The 19,968-nt window shown below is 37.8% G+C and overlaps 2 protein-coding genes across 2 annotated transcripts; both read right to left on the minus strand.

The window, feature by feature from the left end:
* Positions 1–263: 263 nt before the first annotated feature.
* LOC131311525 (serine carboxypeptidase-like 45) lies at positions 264–4,247 on the minus strand. The gene is made up of 10 exons (XM_058339022.1): positions 3,914–4,247; positions 3,554–3,655; positions 3,343–3,446; positions 2,450–2,534; positions 2,262–2,341; positions 1,681–1,962; positions 1,448–1,575; positions 980–1,072; positions 741–858; positions 264–621 (listed from the first exon to the last, which is right to left on the minus strand). The coding sequence occupies exons 1-10, from the start codon at positions 4,164–4,166 to the stop codon at positions 472–474; spliced, it is 1,395 nt and encodes a 464-aa protein (XP_058195005.1). The 5' UTR covers positions 4,167–4,247; the 3' UTR covers positions 264–471.
* Positions 4,248–15,992: 11,745 nt separating this feature from the next.
* LOC131310931 (putative pentatricopeptide repeat-containing protein At5g13230, mitochondrial) lies at positions 15,993–19,610 on the minus strand. Its single transcript, XM_058338205.1, has one exon. The coding sequence runs from the start codon at positions 19,528–19,530 to the stop codon at positions 17,035–17,037; it is 2,496 nt and encodes an 831-aa protein (XP_058194188.1). The 5' UTR covers positions 19,531–19,610; the 3' UTR covers positions 15,993–17,034.
* Between the last annotated feature and the right edge of the window lie 358 nt (positions 19,611–19,968).

Below are 19,968 nucleotides of genomic sequence, written 5' to 3' on the forward strand. Positions count from 1 at the left end.
GTGTCGCCGACTTGCAGTTAGTGTCAGTGATATAGTTTCTGATACTGGAAAGATGGTTAGCTTGATAGCTTCGTTGCACCTTGCTTGTTCTTAGACTGGAATTCTAAGAGCCAGAATGAGTTCTGCAGTTTAATTAGTTGAAACGATTTCATGGTCTTTACCCGTGGATGTTTTGCTTCTTTCTAATGTTTTTGCCGGTCAATTATACACTTCCTTATTAGACTTTCCTAGTTACAGGGATTACAATTAAGTAGATCAAAACGGAGAGCAAGCAGACAACATATTCTTTCATTTTCTTGAAACCTTTACAAAATGCTTCTATTTCAAGAGTTCCATTGCTTGGACAAACCCGAAAAACAAACAAAAGAATGCACTTCTCATTCTCAAAGATCAACCAACTACTGCCTTCACTTATCAAACTTTAATTACAATCTCAAAACCAGATTCATTATCTGCAAGCTGATCAGTAGATCAGAATGCTTCCGGTAGAGGCCTGCCTTGTATGAATGCCTGGAATAGCACAAGAGATCTCTCGGGTTGAGAGAATGGAGCCTCATGGGATGCCCCTCTAATGGTGGCAAAAGAAAGGATATTGCCGTAGACTTGAGTCCATCCGCCAACCTGAAACAATTCACAAATGGGAATATATCATAAACAATACTCAACATTTTGTTTATTTACTTTTTTACTTTTATTTTCTGCTTTTGCATTTCATGAATATGATTATTAGCAAGAATCACCTGCATCCCTGCAAACCAAACTCTATATGGCACCGACGTTTTCAGTCCTAATTCTTGAGCCAGTCCCTGAACCAATGTTCGACTTCCAGTCAATGGGATAACAGAATCTTGATCTCCGCTGTGAGTAAAACAAAATATGGAGTTAATTGAAATGATTGTAGCCTTATAGGTACGTAGCATAGGATTTTATGCCTGAATTTGGTATGATCATGGAGATCTATGAAGGTCAGAGGCTATACCTGTAAACCAATACTGGGATTCCTGCCTTGGTGATTTTTCCCACAAGAGAAATTGTTGGTATCTCCACGTCGAGCAACTCATAATCCAAGATACTGCAATCCAAGGATTAAAACAAGACGATACACAAAACGTGAGCAAACAGTGGATGGCAATCGAAATAATACAGTTTCAGCTAATTTTCCTACTTGGGATGCAAGTCAAGAGAACTCTTAGCAGTGAATTTCTTGTATTTTATTGAATCATCCGGATAAAACTGAACTTACCAGTATCGTGAGTGGTTATTATTGGAGTTTACGTGCACCATAATGAAGTGAATTCCAGACATAATTTGGAATTTGGAATCATCAAAGTAGTTTTTTGCTTAATTCGCATGTTTTTTTGCATCATAACGATAGATGTTTGTAGTTCAATGTTTTAGTATCTACACAAGACTAGTTCGTTGTGGGGTGTTCATGAAAGACAATTACTTGCTGCAAACAAGCCATTTGTTGACTCCTACAAGGCGCGCATGGAGAGCATTTTGCACGTCTCGCCTGTTTAAGTAACTTACAGTTTCGTCTTCCACACACACATCCACCGTCTCTGCGGTAACTTGCTGCCAAGTGAAAAACCAATCAGAATGCATCAAACAATATGAACTAGACCCCAAAGTAGAACTACTGGTATGGGGAAAAAAAGAGAAACATTTGGTCGAACTCACCTGGGGACTGAGGATTTTGGACTGAGAAAGCACGGATGATATACACACATCAAGGGTAACATCATAATTGTCCACGAATCTACTTGTTTCCATGGTTATTAGGCTCATCACTTTTGAACAAGTTTGAGACACGGATCCTCTATAGTACTCGCTCACGTAGCGAGAATAGTTACAAGTGGAAGTAAACAACTTGTATGCGGGATCCGATATAAGTCCGTGAGACCAGAAATACTCAGCCCTTGAGTTGAAATCAGTTGCAAATTCCAAAACTGGATTGCCCAGCTGCAGTCAATGTGAAACACTGAAATTTAGAACAACAGGAAATCATAACGGCTGAACTACTTTAGAATAGGCCAAGATGGGAGGATGTTTATGCTTCCATTTACATTGGCCAAATCATGATTTGCATTGGATTTTTACAGATTTGAACATACGAATTTTCTTTTTTCGGCCAGATTTGAAAATATGTTAGTAGACTATAGGATTTGAATTGGGTTTTCGCACTTTGGAAAATTGAGATTTTGTTAGTTGATAAGGTTTTTACACTTGAAAACTGCATATTTTTGCAGTGGACTACTCACAGCAATTCCTTTCAAATTGAACAACTTCTCCTTCTTGTTGAACTGTATCATAAGTTCTGCTAGTTGAGGTATATAGTGACCTGTTTGGAAGTAAAGTAAAAGCATCAGTCTTCAACTTTGAATCTTGAATTGTTCTCCATTTGGCAAGACAACATTTTATTCAGTACAAACTACAAAGCGAAGTGTACCAGCATAGCTTTCTCCTGTAATGAACAAACTTCTGTTTCTATACTGTGGGAATTTGACAAACCATTTGTGCAAGAAGACCAGATTGTCCCCGGCTGTAATAAAAGACAAGAAAATTTAGAAGGCTGTGCGAACTGGGACTGTGGGACTTTTTCCAAGTCCAAAGGAGCAATGATAGCACACAACTGCATACACCGTTCGATGCACATAAGTCCACATGCATCGGTTTTGGACACAGTCGCATTTAGAGTTGTACTTTAAAGTGAGTTCGTAGACTTTCTAAGTCAGAAAAGGAAAAATAAAAACATTTAACAAGAAGCATGACATAAAAGTGAAGTCTTACATAGTACTTGAGATTTAGTATTATATTTACTCATTGTACAAGAAAGAAAAATGTTAAAGGGTGATGTGAAAAGGAAGAACACTTGCACTATTTTCAACATGGAGATAATGTTTTTTTGGAAAATGAATGCCAAAAGGACACTATTTCACCCATCTAGTACAGGAAAATCTGCAGAGGCAGTCGCAATAGCAAATTTAAATAGACTCAAGAAAGTTAGGTAAATGTGGATAAAATTGTAGAGACATGCTTGTGATCTTGTCATTGACAGATAATGTTTGCTACGCCCACCGCTCTGTCTCACCGCTCAATATTTCACCGTCCGTCTTGTCAATCAATGGTTCGAATTTTTATAAAAAGCTTTTCCCTAAAAGAGTTTTTTAAAATTCGGACTAGTGGTAGGGAAGCAGTAAATGGAGAGCGGTTGGGGAGACTTTCTGTATACATAAAGGACACTGTTTCAACCCATATACAGGAAAATTCCCAGAAGGGAAAATCATTCGAAATTTTGAAATCGATTCAAGAAAGTTGGGTGCAATGTGGATAAAATTGGAGGGACATGCCTGTGATCTTGTCATTTACAGACAAAGAAGATGACGTATCACTTGAGTAAGAGAATCCAACTCCAATTGGTGTCTCCAAATACAACATATTTGCTTCTGCAGAATCAAACAACCACAAAATCATTTCCAAATCAGATTCTTGATTTTCTTGAAATTACCCACAAAATAAAATATATTTATAATGTAGTAAAAAAATACACTACCTCTGTTCCAGCTGTATTCATTCCTGACCAGCACTTTCCCACTGGGTCTAAACGGTCCATTCTCAGAAAATGCCCCCACCCCCAATGAAGAACAACCGGGCCCTACAACAAAAATTAAGAAAAAAAAAAAACTTAAATTCCCACATGATGGATAGAATGTGGGTTCTGTGGGCAAGGAAAATGATTCGGACACAAATTCGGATACAAATATGTCCGAAGCTGTTCCACGTGCATGAATTCTATATGTGTGGAATCTATGTGCGTCGAACATTTTCGGATATGCCGGTGTTGGAATTTGTATCCAAATATCTGTGTCCGTATCACTGCTCGGGAAAATACGAAAAGTTGGAAAAAAGAGACCTCCATTGAGCCAGAGAACAAGAGGCTTAGAATCGGGATCTACTTCAGCTTCGACAAAGTAGTAGAACAGAGCTCTCGTTTTCTTCTCGTCAACGGTCACGTACCCAGAAAACTGCTGGAAATTGACTTGGGGTTGCCCCGGTAGCTGGTTGATTCTGTCCGGTTGAGAGAGAGAAGATTCCACTTTGATGAGATGGAGCAGTTGAAACAAAGTTAAAGCCAATGCCGTGGTTTTCCATTGTAAAGATGGCATGGCTTTCTCTCTGTCTAGAGAGGAAAGAAGCAAAAGAGGAGAGGGGGAGTGAGAGGGAGCTGACGATATTGCCCAGTCAGGTGACACAACTATATAAAGAGGAGAGTAGTACTGTTCTTTTGCTGGCATTTGTTTTACTGTTTTACTTTTGTCGCTTTCGAAGACTGGGGGAGGGAGTAACCTGAATGCCATGTGAGAAGACTCAAAAGATGACTTACCAAGAGCATTTTTGTTCTAAATGGATTGCCCTTTCTTTTTGAACTAATCTTTTGGCTTTTGACATTTTTAAATAGGAAACTGATTTTGGAACAGAGCGGAATATTAGATTGTTTAGATTCATTCATTAAGTTTTGTAGCGAACTCGAGCCGAACTCAACAAAAATTATGACGAGCCGAACCTGAACCGAGCTTGTCTAGGTTTGGGTCGAACTCGAACTTGTTCACGAGCCTTAATGACCCAATAAAATCATATATTTATGTTCTCATATAGGTCTAAAGCTGCAAATAAAATTTTTAGTATGTACATAAATACGTTCATATACATATAAAATGATAAAAATATATACATAAGTAAATTTGTTTTAAAATTTTCACTATGTAATTATATAAAATCCCCATGCTATACATATGCTCCAGGTTCGAGAACCTAATCGAGCCGAATACTGTTATGTTCATGTTCGGCTTATTTATGAAATGAGCCTAAATTTGAGGTTTAGATTCGGTTCATTTAGTAGACGAATCGAACTCAAACGATCCTTTTCCGAGTCGAGCCTCGAACAATTCACAAATGGCTCAGTTCATTTACAGCCCTATGTGAAATTACCAAATTATTTTTTATTTTGTTTTGGGGTTCATCCATTTTTTTTTAATCAACAAAGAAGGATATTGCTTTAAATTTGCACTTTCATCCACTCCCAAACACATAGAAGGGTATTATTGTAATTTCAAATAAGAAAAAGACTAAAAATGGAGTGTCTATGCAGGGTTGGCCCAAAGTATTTGGATGCCCTAGGCCAAGTGATGGAATAATGCCCTATATAAATTTCTTAATTTAAAAATAATAAACATAAATACTTATTTATAGTATCATTTTCGTTCATACTATTCAACATGGTAAAAATTTCGGCTTTAATAGCTTGTGCGGTTGCAATAATATTTAATGGACTTAGGTTTGAATCACAGCAGCCCCAATTTGTGTGACTAAAGTAATTTTTTTTGGCAAAAAGACACTTCAAAAAATACCCTACCATTTGAACTTAGGCATCTTATGTGGAAGAAAAAACACTTTACCACTAAACTACCAAAGAAGTTTGTATTATAGATGTGCACAGAAAATATATATAATTATTTAGGAATGGATTTTCCATTTTTGGCCCAAGGCCCTCTTGGACCTTGTCTTTGGGCCGGTCCTATGTATATGACTAAAAGTGAAGTGCTAAAATTAATTTTTTTTAAAAAAAGAAAAGTAAAATGCAATAAATATCTCCTCAATATAAACGGCTTCTATTCACCATCATCACACGCACAATCGCAAGAAGAATAATTAAGCAAAACACGTACAACAACTTGACACAAAAATTTACGGACATGGTCATCTAGTTGTGTACATCCGCAGCTAACGTCGAATTTTCAATACGTAACGAATGAAGAAGATTAACTTATGAGAAAGACTACAATACACATTCTTTATTTGGATGTGTATCATATGCACCTTCAAAATATTACTATGAATTATAGAGAAATTGGTTACGAATCGTATTGCTAAAAAGTTACGAATCGTATAAAGGTTACGAGATACACTAAAATGTTATAACCATAATAAAAATGTTACGAATCGTACTGCTGAAAGGTTATGAATTCTAGAACAAAAGTTACGAAACGCACTGAAATGTTATGAATGAACTATATATAAAATAGGTGCATATGGTATACCTTTTTAAGGGGTGTCTGCCATTGCGTTTAACAGAAAAGGGAAAGGCTACAATACCCACTCTTATTTGGGTGTGTATCATATGCGTCCCAATAACAGTTACGAGACACACCAGAATGTTATGATCCTAGTAAAAATCTTACGAATCCTAAACGGTATGAGTTCTATTGCTGAAAAGGTATGATTTTTGTAGTATAAAAGTTATAAGATGCACCAAAATCTAATGAATCATAGTAAAAATATTACGAATCCTGTTGTTAAACAGTTACGAGTTTTTAGAACAAAGTTACGACAGACACCAAAATATTATGAAGTGGCACAACAATATGAACAATACATCAAAATCATATCATACACACTTTTAAGGAGCGCCGTAGACTTTTCCCGAGTTCGCAGTTAATTTTTGTGTAGAATTTCATGTTATGAAAATTCGTGTATATATTTTTGTCCAAGTAAAAATTTAGAGCGTCTGGGGGCAAAACATTGCTCTGTAACGGCTCTGTTTCTCTCCTGACTTGGCCCTATCCAGCTGGTGCCACTGGTCCTCTCAAGAGTGAAATGAAAAGAGAATGGACAATTAGCTGGTATTGCAAAAAGTGTAAATTTACAGTCCCTACTGCTTTTGGTCTGTGTGTGGAGTCGGATTCGGTCAAGTTTGGTCGGACTGGAACACGCCGAACAAATGTAGGTCGTCTAAAATACTTTTGAATGGTTCGGATGGAAAAAATGAACCAAACTTGACAGGATCCGACTCCGTCTGTGTGTGTGTGTGTGTTTTTTTTTTGGGCCACCGTGCAGTTGGCCGTTTTTAGGCCTCTGCCGGACTTAATTCAATAATACGGCTCTGTTCATATTATAGATATCGTCGAAATACTTAAGTGTGGTTTTAAAATCATGTAAATTTGAATATCCAATAATACAGTGGTGGAGGCAGTGCATGCCATGACCAGTGGGGACTGCAATTTCTAGTAATTTCAATTTTACCCCTAAATTATAGAAGTAATGACAAATTGTATCAAAAAGATCATACACATTTTTTTTTTATATCACTTACATCCCTTAGTATCTTTGTCAAGTTTCTACAAAGGTTCTCTTAAATTAATGCTTTTACATAAAGACCCTTCATCGATACATATATTCTAGCAAATTTTATGTTTTAAGTTCACTTCTTTTTATTATTTGTTATTTAGTATAAGTAAAAGATAGAAAATTCTAAAACCATGTTTAACAGTGCCTATACCGAACAAGATTTCTGGCTATGCCTACCACTGCAATAATATGCAATCGAAACACAAAGAGAAATCAAATTTGGGTTCTCACACACTAGAATGAAAACCACCAACATCCGGTTATGAGTTGTTTTTGGTTTAAATGACATATTATTTGGTACGTAACACACATTCCAACAGATTTACAATATGAACGAAATCGATTACTAAATCAAGTTTGGCAAGGGGCTGGAAAATGGCCCAACTGCACGGTGTGCAATTTTGTTCTGAGCCTCATCTTTTGGGTCTATGTTCAAAAATCACAATAATGCCTATGCCAAAACTCACCCTGCAAGGCAAGACTCTGTTCCGCAGAAAGGAGCTTTACAGGATATATAACTTCCCCTTTTTCTTCATAAAACTGGTGAATATGACATGTTGACAACCAATGTACTAGTAATTATTTCATCCAAGAAAGGAAAATTTTTCATTTTGGAATCTTGTGAAAAATCCAAAAAGGATGGCAGCAGCCCATACTTCTCTTTTTGCCCATAATAATAAAAAAATGGAACAAACCCACATCTTTGGTTTTCTTTCCTTCTAAATTTCCAAGATTATTTGAACTAGAAATATTTTTGAAGGGTATTACAATGGCCACACATGGATAATCCGTGATGATGCCCCCATGGTAGCGCTGTAAACGAGTCGAGCCGAGCTTTGTTAAGAGCTAGAGTAAACGAGCCAAAAACTTGAGTTTGAGCTCGGCTTGAGCCTTAACAAACCGAGCCCTTAACGAGCCGAGCCTCCCTTAACAGATCGAGCTTTTGTCAAACGAGCCGAATTCCACTTGGCTCGTTTACTAAACGAGCCGAAAACTCGAGCATGAGAGCCGACGGAGTGTTAACGAGCCGAGCTGAACTCGCGAGCCTAGGGCAAACCCATATCTTTTACTTTAAGGATTTTTTGATAACTTAGGCGTCCAGGTCAACTTACGCGCACCTCGATTTCGTAAGAAGTTGAATGCCCTTTGGTCTTGCATTTGGACTCGACCTGACCGTCCAAATCTCGATCATTTATCCAAACAATCGAGGATTTGAATTCGTTTATAATCTCTTAAGAAATAAGACTAATCTCTTACGGGTAGGAAGTTATTCGAAATTCTTGACCTTTAATTGTCGAGATGAGTGGCCGACAATCCACAATAACGATAACCGGAGACAATCCGATCACAGTAATTTCCCTCAGGACATTCTCTTTCCCTCTCTCGATAACCAAATAGTAAACTCTGTACAATAGAAACAGCCACATTGATGAGTCCATTTCAGAAATGTAAATGTGGTCCAGAGTTTTCCTACTGGAATCCTCTCCTCCATTACAGTTTTCTGTCTGCCGTACGGCTACACAGGATCATACTTCAAGTCTTCAACACAGCTAAGGATATGTCTCTATCTTCATCTGGACCTCACCCATCATGTTATCGTTCGGTCATATTTCAACGATCGGAACAATTCATCTCTTAGATCGTTATATTTTAACTAACCCTTGCAAAAAAATAAACGCAATCGGATAATGGTAATTGCTTGTTCGAATCACACAACTTTCAGTTCAGATTCCCGTCAAACTTCTAAACTGAAAAATCGGGTAATTTTAGGAAGAGTTAAAAATACCATGTTCTAAGAGATGATCATCTAAACAGGATCGGGAACACCGGGAACATACTGGGTAATTTTCACCTACTTTTAAAGATAAGTCGACAAAATTGAACTCATATTGAAACCCATCAATCCGCTTGACGCTTGTGGAGAAACCATCATCTGCATCAAGCTAAGTCTATTCCCGTTGCAATCGCCACCGCAAGATGCTACCTAGCAAGCCCGATCGAAAATCCGTCGCCATGATTTCACTAAGTTATTACTCAGGCCATTGTATGTGATCCTAATGTATTCTCTCGGATACGGAGTAGCTAAGCTAGGTTTTATATACAGGTATGAGAATGAAGAGTGGTCACTTTATTTCACTTGTTAATAATTTGATTTTTTCAATTTAATAAGGGGATGAATTCAAAGGGGACCAATAGAGATCAATTTGTGAAATTGGGAACTGGGCTTTAAAAAATGGTAGTACTACAGTGAAGCTCAACCATGCCTTTTGGAGTCTTGAAATGCAATTAAAGCTCCACTTTTCAATTCTTCCTTCCTTCAACTTTTCTTTTTTGCTTTCTCCCCCATCTCCTTCTCTCTCTCTCTCTCTCTCTCTCTCTCTCTCTCTCTCCCCTCACTCACCTTCCTGTTCTCTCTCTCTATTCAATAGAGAATACTTTTGTTTTCTAAGATAAGAAAGAGGGAAAACGCTAGAAGACTTTTTATTTCATGGTTTTCTGTTGACTAAAGTTGTGTATCGCTAAATTAAATGAACTAAAACTCATTTTATAGATTTTTGGACAGGTCATTTTTCTTACATACATCAATTAAAATATCAATTAACAGAAAAATTGGACTATTGTCATTGGTCTGTAGTCCATTTAATTTAACAAAAATGCCTACTCATACAATTTTTCCATTTTTCAGTACATAAAAAGGAAAACAAGTAGTACCTCATAGTTTTTTCTTCATGAAAAATCTACACAACCACCTTGTTTGCACTCATTGTCAATTAAAAACTCTATTAAAAAAATATTCCGCACAACGTGCAATATGCTCATGTAGCACGGTTTAATTGGTGATTAAATGAGATGCTATTTTTATGAAAAAAAAATAACGAGGCATGAAGCAGTACCCCGTGACCGCATCATCCTACTGTGGAAAAATATTGCGTTCACATGCATGACCTCTCAAGCTGGTGAGCGAAGACGCCTTCGATAAGTTAACGAAAACTCTGTAGCACTTAGAAGTAGTATCCCAAATAGCATTTATATATGGACTATGGTGCACACCACTAGTCCTAGTTAGAATTTTTGTTACACTTAAAGTTGAGTTATGGCGTAATGTATTCGAGTTTTGACACATTAATGTACGTTGATGATCTACACGTTGTGATGTAACCTGATTCATACCATATCATAACTTCCGTCAGGGATTATTGTCCTGTCACAACACAATTTTATACACAGTAAAAATGTTTTGGGGTGGAATATTGTGAACGGAGGAAAGTGAAAAAGGAACGTAATATAATACTCCAAGCTAGGACTGAACTGAAAGGTGAAAAACTCTTTGAAGAAAAGTGGATTGGAACTTGGAACTGCCAGAACACACACACACACACACACACACACACACTCTCTCTCTCTCTCTCTCTCTCTCTCTCTCTCATGGAGTACTACTACATGGAGATGGTGGTCATGATGGTGTCAAGGTGAGAATGATAGCCACTTGAAGATGTTGGAGAAAACATCTCCTCCACGCCAGGAACAGGGGAATTTGCATAGTATATTATTAGTAGCACTTGTTTTTAACCGGCTTGGGCCAACCATTGGTAGAGACAAAAGGGAAAAACTCAAAAAATGCCACTGTTCCACGTTGCCTTTTTTCTTGTGGAGGGGTCCAAAATATATAATACACTCTATCTCCCATCCCCACCACTTCTTCCACATTTCAATCCGCCAGAGAAGATTTCATCCCTAAAGTTTCCAATTTATGTTTTTTTTTATTTTTATTTTGTGGGGTATAGTATTTCACTGAATGTGAGTGTAATTATTCACAGCATGAGTACTTCGTATGTTTTTTCAAAGCAAAAAGATCGTCTCAGTCATGAGGAGAGAGCATTAATGTTATGAGACTCTGGTACAGATTTGACCACCAATATCTAGAATTGTCCGAAATACACGAATCCCCATATGCTATGTATAGAGCCAATACATGCACATCGAACGACTAAAGATATATCTGTGCCCAAAGCATGTTTCGACTACCAAAGTGTGTTACTTCTATAATTTGGCAACCTTGCTTCGTAGATGAAGATGTTTTTTCCCCTCACAAAAATGCTTAATAACCATTCCATTTGTGAAACCCGGCCCATTATGAGAGGTTGACGAATTCGGCCCTTTTATCCTTTTAGTAAGTCCTTTAAGCTAAAGCCATTAATTGGAGAGGAGTTCTGTAGTGAAGCTGCCATAGTTTGAGAAATACTAGCAAGCATTCATTCCAGGTTTTTGGGAAATCCAAGTAGAAAGTGGGTGGTTTAGTTTAAGGCCATTAATAGGGTCAAAACTGGCCTTTAAGATTACTTTAAAAACTCACTCGCTCTAATCTTAAAAACTCTCTCTCTCTCTCTCTCTCTCTCTCTCTCTCTCTCTCTCATGCGCAACCTTTTCACCATATAAGAATGCACCAACTTTTGCTGGTTGAGTCCACCGATCGAGGAGGAGGGCCACGGGCACGCCCACCACATGCGCTTTGCCCATATTCTAACTCCTCTCCTTTTCCAGACCAGAAACAAACACCACCACCCTATAATACTTATTTCATTAATTCAAAACCTCATTTTGTAGCTTCTATTTAATTATGTATATTTTACATAATTCAAACCTCATTTTTATGTTTATGTGTATATATATATTATACATAAAGCCTGCTGCGCATGGGAATGATACACCCACGGCGTGATGAGGGGGAAAAAAATTAAAAAGCCCAACTCTAATCTACTACTACAAAATTCTAGGCTACGCAAAAGGGCCATTTTGCAAGCTTCCACCACAAAAGATGACAAATAATGTGCTTTTTCCCTTTCTCCTATACATCTTCTTCCTCTTATAGGGGCATCTTTCTTTCTTTTATAACTCAAGTGTTGTTCACATGTAAATCGACTAATCTTGGAAGGTGATCAACCCGAAGTCCGTTTAGGGATGGTGCTGTGCAGTGATGTGCGCAACACTATGCTGCGCACTTTCGAGCCGTTGGATCGTGTATCCAACGGCTCGAATCTCATCTTGGCAATGAACGGCTCTCGATCGTTGGTTGCCGAGATGAGATCCGAGCCGTCGGATGCACGATCCGACGGCTCGAAGGTGCGTAGCACGGTGCTGTGCATACCACTGCACAACACCAACCCAAAGTCCGCTCACTTACAAGTGGTTCCAATTAGAGCCAGATCCACTGATTTCTAAGAAATTGATATCAGATTTTGAACCTGAAACTTTAAGATTGAACAAATTTCTATATCTCAGGCCTTACCTATTAGACCAAGCCTGGAGGATTGAGCATCTTTCTTTTAGCTTAATTAACCATTGTGCTTGTCCTTATTTAACTACGAGCTTTCACCCATTAAAGTTGCGTAAGAGATAGATGAGAAAAATATCATTGGAATGACAATTTTTTAATCGGTTATGGCATGCACCCAACCAGTTAAAGTAATTATTCAACACTCTTGGAGTGTAAACGAGTCGAGTCGAGTCGAGTTTTGTAGTATTTGAGTTCTGTTCGTTTACTAAACGAGCTTAAAATTCAAGTTCAAGCTCGGCTCGTTTGTGATTGAGCCGAGCCCTTAACAAGTAGAGCCCGGTTCATTTATTAAACGAGCCGAGCCTATACAAATGAGCCAAGTTTTTTCGAGCCAAGCTGTAGAGTGTTGAGCTTGGTTCATTTATGAAGCAAGCCTAAAACCCGAGCTTTGGCTCAGCTTGACAATTAAACGACCTGAGCCAAGTCGAGCCTTAACTATCTGAGCCTCGAGTAGAACGAGAGCAATTCAGGCGGTTCGTTAGCAACCCTACTCCTCCTGGAGTACCATTGACATTTTCACGTGGTACTCATGACAAATCACATAGCGATAAATTTTGCGGGTGATACTACTTTTGTTAGGATTTTGGAAGACAATTAGTGAGGTGTTGTGGTAACTCATTTGCTGAAAATATCACGGAAGCAATGGCGACATGGTACCCAAAGAGGAGGCAGGATCCTTTGTGCCGAAGGGTTTTCTAGCCGTTTGATTTAAAACATATAAAAAAAAAATAATGCAACAGCCAAAAAATCTCTTGACACAGAAGCATAAGAGTACCGAATAATTTATACGACCGGATTCCCCAAATCAAGCCCAACGGCTTCCACTAACTCAACTACAAAAAGAATAAGACGCCCAGATAATCCACCTTCAAAAAGGCTAATCATTTTCAAATCACCACTAATCTAATTGCATACAAAATCTCTAAATATTCTGCCACTGCCTATTTCCATATGGTCCACCAGTTTTGAATAAGATTAATTAAGAAAAATTGTCCAAAGCATTTCCTAATTTACTCTCGACAGACCCTAGAATTGTGGATTGGGACCATTTGGTTTGGCCAACAAATAAGTGAGATAATTAATTAATCTCGACGTATTAGGGTTGTAAGAGTTCCTAGATGGAAATGGCTTGTCTGTCATTGGGAGTGAAACTGCATCGGGTTGCAGTTCACCCCTTTTAGTCCCTATATCGGCCTTAATTTTATGAACCAAAACTTTCATATTTCAGACCCGTACCGAAATTTACTTTAAACTGACATCGATCAGTACACAATTGGAACGAATTTAGATGCAAAAACAGAGTATTGGTGGGTAAGAGCATCTCCTACCCATACTCTATATCTCTATTTGAGAGTATCAAAGCATTCCAACCCATCCTCTCAACCCTACTCCATTTGAGAGTATTGGATTTTGATTCTCTATATTTAGAGGGTAAGAGAAAATATAAAGGATCATCTCCATAACAATGTTCACATTTTTTAAAAGATGTTTTTGTCCTTGTAAGCTTTTCTTACTAAATTTTTATACCAACCATATTCTTATGAGAGTATGAAAAAAGGTTTTTTTTTCGTAAAGTGATTTTAGAGGGAAAAATAGAGTGTTTGTGGTTGGAGTAAATAGGAATAGTGATTTCCTCTAAAATCACTTTATGAATAAAATAGAGTATTTTGAACTCTCAAATAGAGTATTGGATTGGAGATGCTCTAATTAAGTTAGATATAGAGACTCCCAATGGCAGTGAAGCCATATCCTTCTTTAGACCGTTTCACAAACTAAAATAAGTAATAATTTTTTGAAGGGAAAAAAATTGTAATAGTCCTTGTACTTAAGTGTTCGTATCAATTTGGTCCCTGTAGTTATAATTAGCTCGATTTACACTCTGTACTTTTCATTTTGTTTCAATTCGGTCTAATTACTAACTTCCGTTAGTCCTTTAAATAGCAAAATCATATGGCCCCATTTTTTGGGGTTAAAACAAACCCATTCGGCTAAATAAGCCAACTTCCTTATTTTTTGTCTTTATTCAATTTTTTTTTTGTATTTGTTAGTTTTTCGTCAATTTTTTTGAGGGTTATTGCATCGTCATGACGAGAAGAATCTAAAAAGTAAAAAATTATTATCGAAATTCAATTTTTTTTTGAATAAAGACGAAAAAATTGGCTTAGGTTTATTTTTCAACATTCCTAGTTAGGAATCAATGCATGAGCCAAATGTAAGAAAATGAATGGAATGACAGTGCACTTTTTTTGTAACCACTTGGGCTGTTAAGTTAGGTTTATTATAACCTAGTTGAGTGGTTTGTTATGTCTATTTATTAGGTTATGACATGGTAAATTTGATACTGAGTTTATATAATATTCTGACTTTTGGACATGGTTATTTATCATGTTATGACTTTTGGATCTATATCATGTTATGACTTTTGAACATGGTTCTATATGCAGGCATCTCAGTATTTGTCCACAAGTTGAATATGTAGACAATATCAGTGGTTATGATGCCTCAAGCTGATCATGAAAATGCTGAATTCGATGACAACTTTTTGTAGAAAATTATAACTAAATTTCTTCCCAAGTGCCTCATTATCAATGGAGAATGGAAGAATGAGCTGTGTTTTGGTTCAGAGGTATATTAGGGCAATAGGGGAACGAGTAATCCTATTCAGCTAAATAAGCCAACTGGCTTATTTTTTTGTCCTTATTCAAATTTTTTTTCGTATTTGTTAGTTTTTCGTCATTTTTTTTGGAAATTATTGCATCGTTATAACAAGAGGAATCTAAAAAGTAAAAAATTACGATCGAAACTTAATTTTTTTGAATAAAGACAAAAATAAGCCAATAAGCAAATTTTTTCGTCTTTATTCAAAAAAAATTGGATTTCTATCATAATTTTTTACTTTTTAAATTCCTCTCGTCATGACGATGCAATAACCCCAAAAAAATTGACGAAAAACTAACAAATACGAAAAAAAATTCAATAAGGATAAAAAAAATAAGCCAGTTGTCTTATTTAGCCAAACGAGTCTATTTTAACCCCAAAAAAGGGGGCCATATGATTTTGTTGTTTAAAGGACTAACGGCGGACTAACGGAAGTTAGTAATTGGACCAAATTGAAACAAAATGAAAAGTACAGAGTGTAAATCGAGCCAATTACAACTACAAGGACCAAATTGACATAAATACTTAACTATAGGGACTATTTCAGTTTTTTTTCCTTTTTTGAATTAAAGGTGATATATTATGAAAGAATCACCTATCTCGTAAAATAAAAAATAAATACTTAAACAATAAGAATGAACCTTAGCAGAACGGGAATTGACCTCTTCATATCCACTAGCTAACACTAATGCTGAGGAAACCGATAACAATCAACAGCTAAATTTGCAAAAGGGAAAAACTTGCTAGTAGTCAACAAACCACGAAATGATCAACGGGCACACCTAATACAAAAGTTGCATAGCAGTTGACATAGTTGAAGAAATGCGGCATCTCATAAAAATTTAACTCATAGTTTTCGTGTCCACTGTCCTTAACTCAATAAAGGTCATTCGCGTGATGGAAACAAGAGATTCGAGTTACAATAAGTACGACGATACAAACACCAGAGGCAGTAACTACGAAGTGGGAAATTTCAACCGTGTGGCATGTTTCCGTGCAGCAGAAGTAGAAGAGTCCTGTTCAGTTTCTTTGTGAGAGGCTTCCCAGAGTCTATGGAGTATGGCTCTATGCTCAATAGCCAGTTTCCTCGGCTCCATCAAACCTTGCTCATTTAGAGGATCATACACTCAACATAAGAATTATGAAGTTGTAGATTAAGCTGAAAGGAAATATAATGCCATGACAATTCAAAGACACTCAAACTCAACATGAAGGCTGCAGCCATCATGGTGTGTCATATTTCTCCTAGGTAAAATCACTGGCATTTTTGTTTATTTAACTTCCCGAATAGCATGTGCGATTGCCCTAGAAATTTCAGCTTCGTGCACTTAAGTTGCAGTTTTAATCATCTCAAGAGGAGCCATACTAAGATTGTTGGAGACAAACCCGACATGATATCAGATGGGAAGCTCATGTTCAAGGGAGAGAGACTACAGAAAAGCAGAGGTTGTGTTTTCTGATATCATATACTTGTTCAAGGTCATTGGAGTGAGATTGAATGCCTAAGATGATCGTCCAACAGCTAGTCTGGTTCTTAAAGGTCTCATTTGGATACCAATCTTGCAACGCAGAAATGAACCGCCAAGTGCTGACTTCAAGAGATCGAAGCTTATTAGAAGTTTGTCACCATTGATTGGAACCAGAGAGTGGCTAATATCAACATACAAACAGAACCATAGCTTTAGCAGGAAGCGGCCCTCGTAGTCGGTGCTTATTGGTAGATAGTTTGGTCCCTTTTTCTTTTATCTCAAATAAAGCAAGTTCCACACCAGCCCCAATAAACAACCTTGTGCAACTTCAAATTTCTTGAAAGATGGATAATTCTATCCCCCACCATGACGCATCGTTAAAGTGTATCACCAGTAATCATTACAAGAGCAAGTTCCATGTCGGAAGTGATGAAACCGATTAACGTCTCTGATAACAATCTCTCGCTGCACAACTGTTGATATGCACTTAATTGCAGCATGGCAGTCCTGACATATTCGGAGATTTTTCATGATACGAATAGGACTTCCAAATGGTGTCCTAATAAGCCCAAAGGCTAGAGCTAATCTTTCACTGTGCGCCCACAAGAGGCGTGCCTTTTCATCATCCCCCACATCTTGTAATAGTACCTCATAATTGGGAACATAGCCTGCCATCTTGGTTTTCATGTTGAGCCACTCCAGCATCCCGCGTATTAATCTAATGTCAGGGTGTGAAGCATCCCCTACTACGAAATGATGAACAGTTCCTTGATTCTCAATCCAACTGAGGCCTGGTTCTTTCCTTACTCCTTTCTTCTTCATGTTATTCCTAATAGAAGCTACATTATCCCACCTTTGTGCGGCAGCATACATATTTGAGAGTAACACATAGGTTGCATCATCACTGGGTTCCAATTCAAGCACATGAAGCGCAGCTATTTTTCCAAGGTCAATATTATTGTGAACAATGCATGCCATGAGCAAAGCACGCCAAATCACAACAGAAGGCTCAAATGGCATTTCCTCAATCAGCTTAACAGCCCTGTCAAGATGGCCTAATCGCCCTAAAAGTCCTACCATGCAAGTATAATGCTCAATACAAGGATTGATATGATAGTCATTCACCATGGAAGCGAAATAAGCTTGACCTTTGTCTAATACGCCCGTGTTGCTACAAGCTGAAAGAACGCCAACAAACGTCACTTTGTCAGCTTTAGTTTTTGTTTTCTGCATATACTCAAAGATCCTCAGAGCCTCACTACTGAGACCATGCATGGAATACCCTGAGATCATTGCATTCCATGATACTACATCTCGGTTGCTCATCATTTCAAACACTTCACGAGCATCCTTAATGCTCCCACACTTGGCATACATGTCTATTAAGGCATTTCCAACTGTTATAACTTTGTCATAAATGGTTTTAATAGTCAAGGAATGAATTTTGGTTCCAGGCTCTAAGGCTGCTAAGCTAGCACAAGCACAAAGGACACTAGTGTATGTCACCTCGGTTCCCTGCACGTTGTCTTCACGCATTTGTAGAAACAAGTTCAATGCTTTCTTTGCATCTCCTAATTGCACATAGCCAACAATCAAAGTGTTCCAAGTCACCTCATTTCTGTTTGTCGACTCCACAAATAGGTCCACTGAGTTATCCATCTTTCCACATTTGGAATAAACATCAATAAGGGCATTTGATACAAATACATTCGAGTCAAAACCAACCTTCAATACATTGCAATGGATTTGCTTTCCCAACTCTAAATCTGCCGTATTTCCACAAGCTTGAAGCACGCTAGCAAAAGTAAATTGATTCGGAAGGACTAAACTTCGCCTCATTTGAAAAAATAGTTCAACAGCCTCTTTGCTCCTCTCGCTCTGAGCGTATCGCGCAATCATGAAACTCCAAGGAATGACATCACATTTCGGAATTTCTTCAAATACAAGCTTAGCATCCTCAAGATCTCCAAATTTAGTATACAAGTCAAGAAGAGCAGCACCAACATAAGGATCCATCTCATAACGCATTTTCAAAACACAAGCATGAACACTCCTCCCTAAATCAATGGCCTCTAGTCCAAGAGACGCCTTAAACACACTCCCAAGCGTAAAATTATTCGGCCTTAACCCCACCATCCTCATATGAGAAAACAGTTCTAACGACTCTTTGAAAAAACCATTCTCTACATAGCATGTCACCATCCCAGTCCAAGAAACCATGTCCTTGCAAATAATATCACCAAATGCTTCTCTAGCATCATCAACAAGGCCACAAGCAGAATACGCGTCGATCAGAGAAGTGCCCACAAATGCATTGGACCCGTGACCTAGCTTATACAAGCACGCGTGGACACTCCCACCCAACTCTGCCGATTCCACACTCACAAGCAACTTCAAAATCGAAGTAAAAACAAATGGGTTAAGTTCAAGACCTTCCCTTTGTAATCTAACAAACAAATCAATGGCCTCAAGATAGCTAAGAGACTCTGCACACCCCTGAATCAAGGTAACATAAGAAACGGTGTTTCTTTCGGGCATTTCATCAAACAACTTGCGTGCATCAGACAATAAGTCTGTTTTTACATACACGTTCAATAGTACATTCCATGCAAACAAGTCCAAACCACTACCTCTCTTTAGAATATCACAGTGGAGGGCTTTTCCTGAGGTGGGTTCGCCATTTTTCACGCAATTCTGGAGCTTAATTGCGTATGCATGAGAATTGAACTCTGATGCTGTGTTATGGCTTGTGAAAACAGTGGGTTTGTGTTGTTCGGTGATTTGGAGAGCTTGGTTTGAGAACCCATACTGTGAACAGTGAATAAAAGTGGTGGATGTGAATTGGGTTGACAACGTTTTACAACAACGGGAGTATCTAATCATGCCCTTGTTTTAATTCTCTTGTCAACTTCAAGAGACGATTCATGCTCTTGTATAATTAATCAGGATTTTGATTCTTGACTCAATTAACGAGAATTCGATTCTTGAGTCAAGCCTATTCATGATTGGCTATAGTTGTAAACTTGTACTAAATAACCCAAATTTTGGAGTAATTACTTAGTGCATGATTCACCATGTGGTTCATACACTTTTTTTTAAAACCTCACAGTAATGTATGGTATAATGTGGGAAGGAAAAGGACCTTGGGACACCACGTTTTTGGTTATTGGAATGGGTTAACTTGTTCATTGTGAAAGCATATATAATTTGCAGTGGGAACGAATCAAGTTGGTGAGACAGATTCATCCAAGAGAGTTTGCTTTGTGTCCGCACCTGAACACTCTATGCTTTGCCACTCTAACCCCCTTTCATGAGTGTGAT

The sequence above is a fragment of the Rhododendron vialii genome, chromosome 12a, assembly GCF_030253575.1.
Source record: "Rhododendron vialii isolate Sample 1 chromosome 12a, ASM3025357v1".
Taxonomy (NCBI): Eukaryota; Viridiplantae; Streptophyta; class Magnoliopsida; order Ericales; family Ericaceae; genus Rhododendron; species Rhododendron vialii.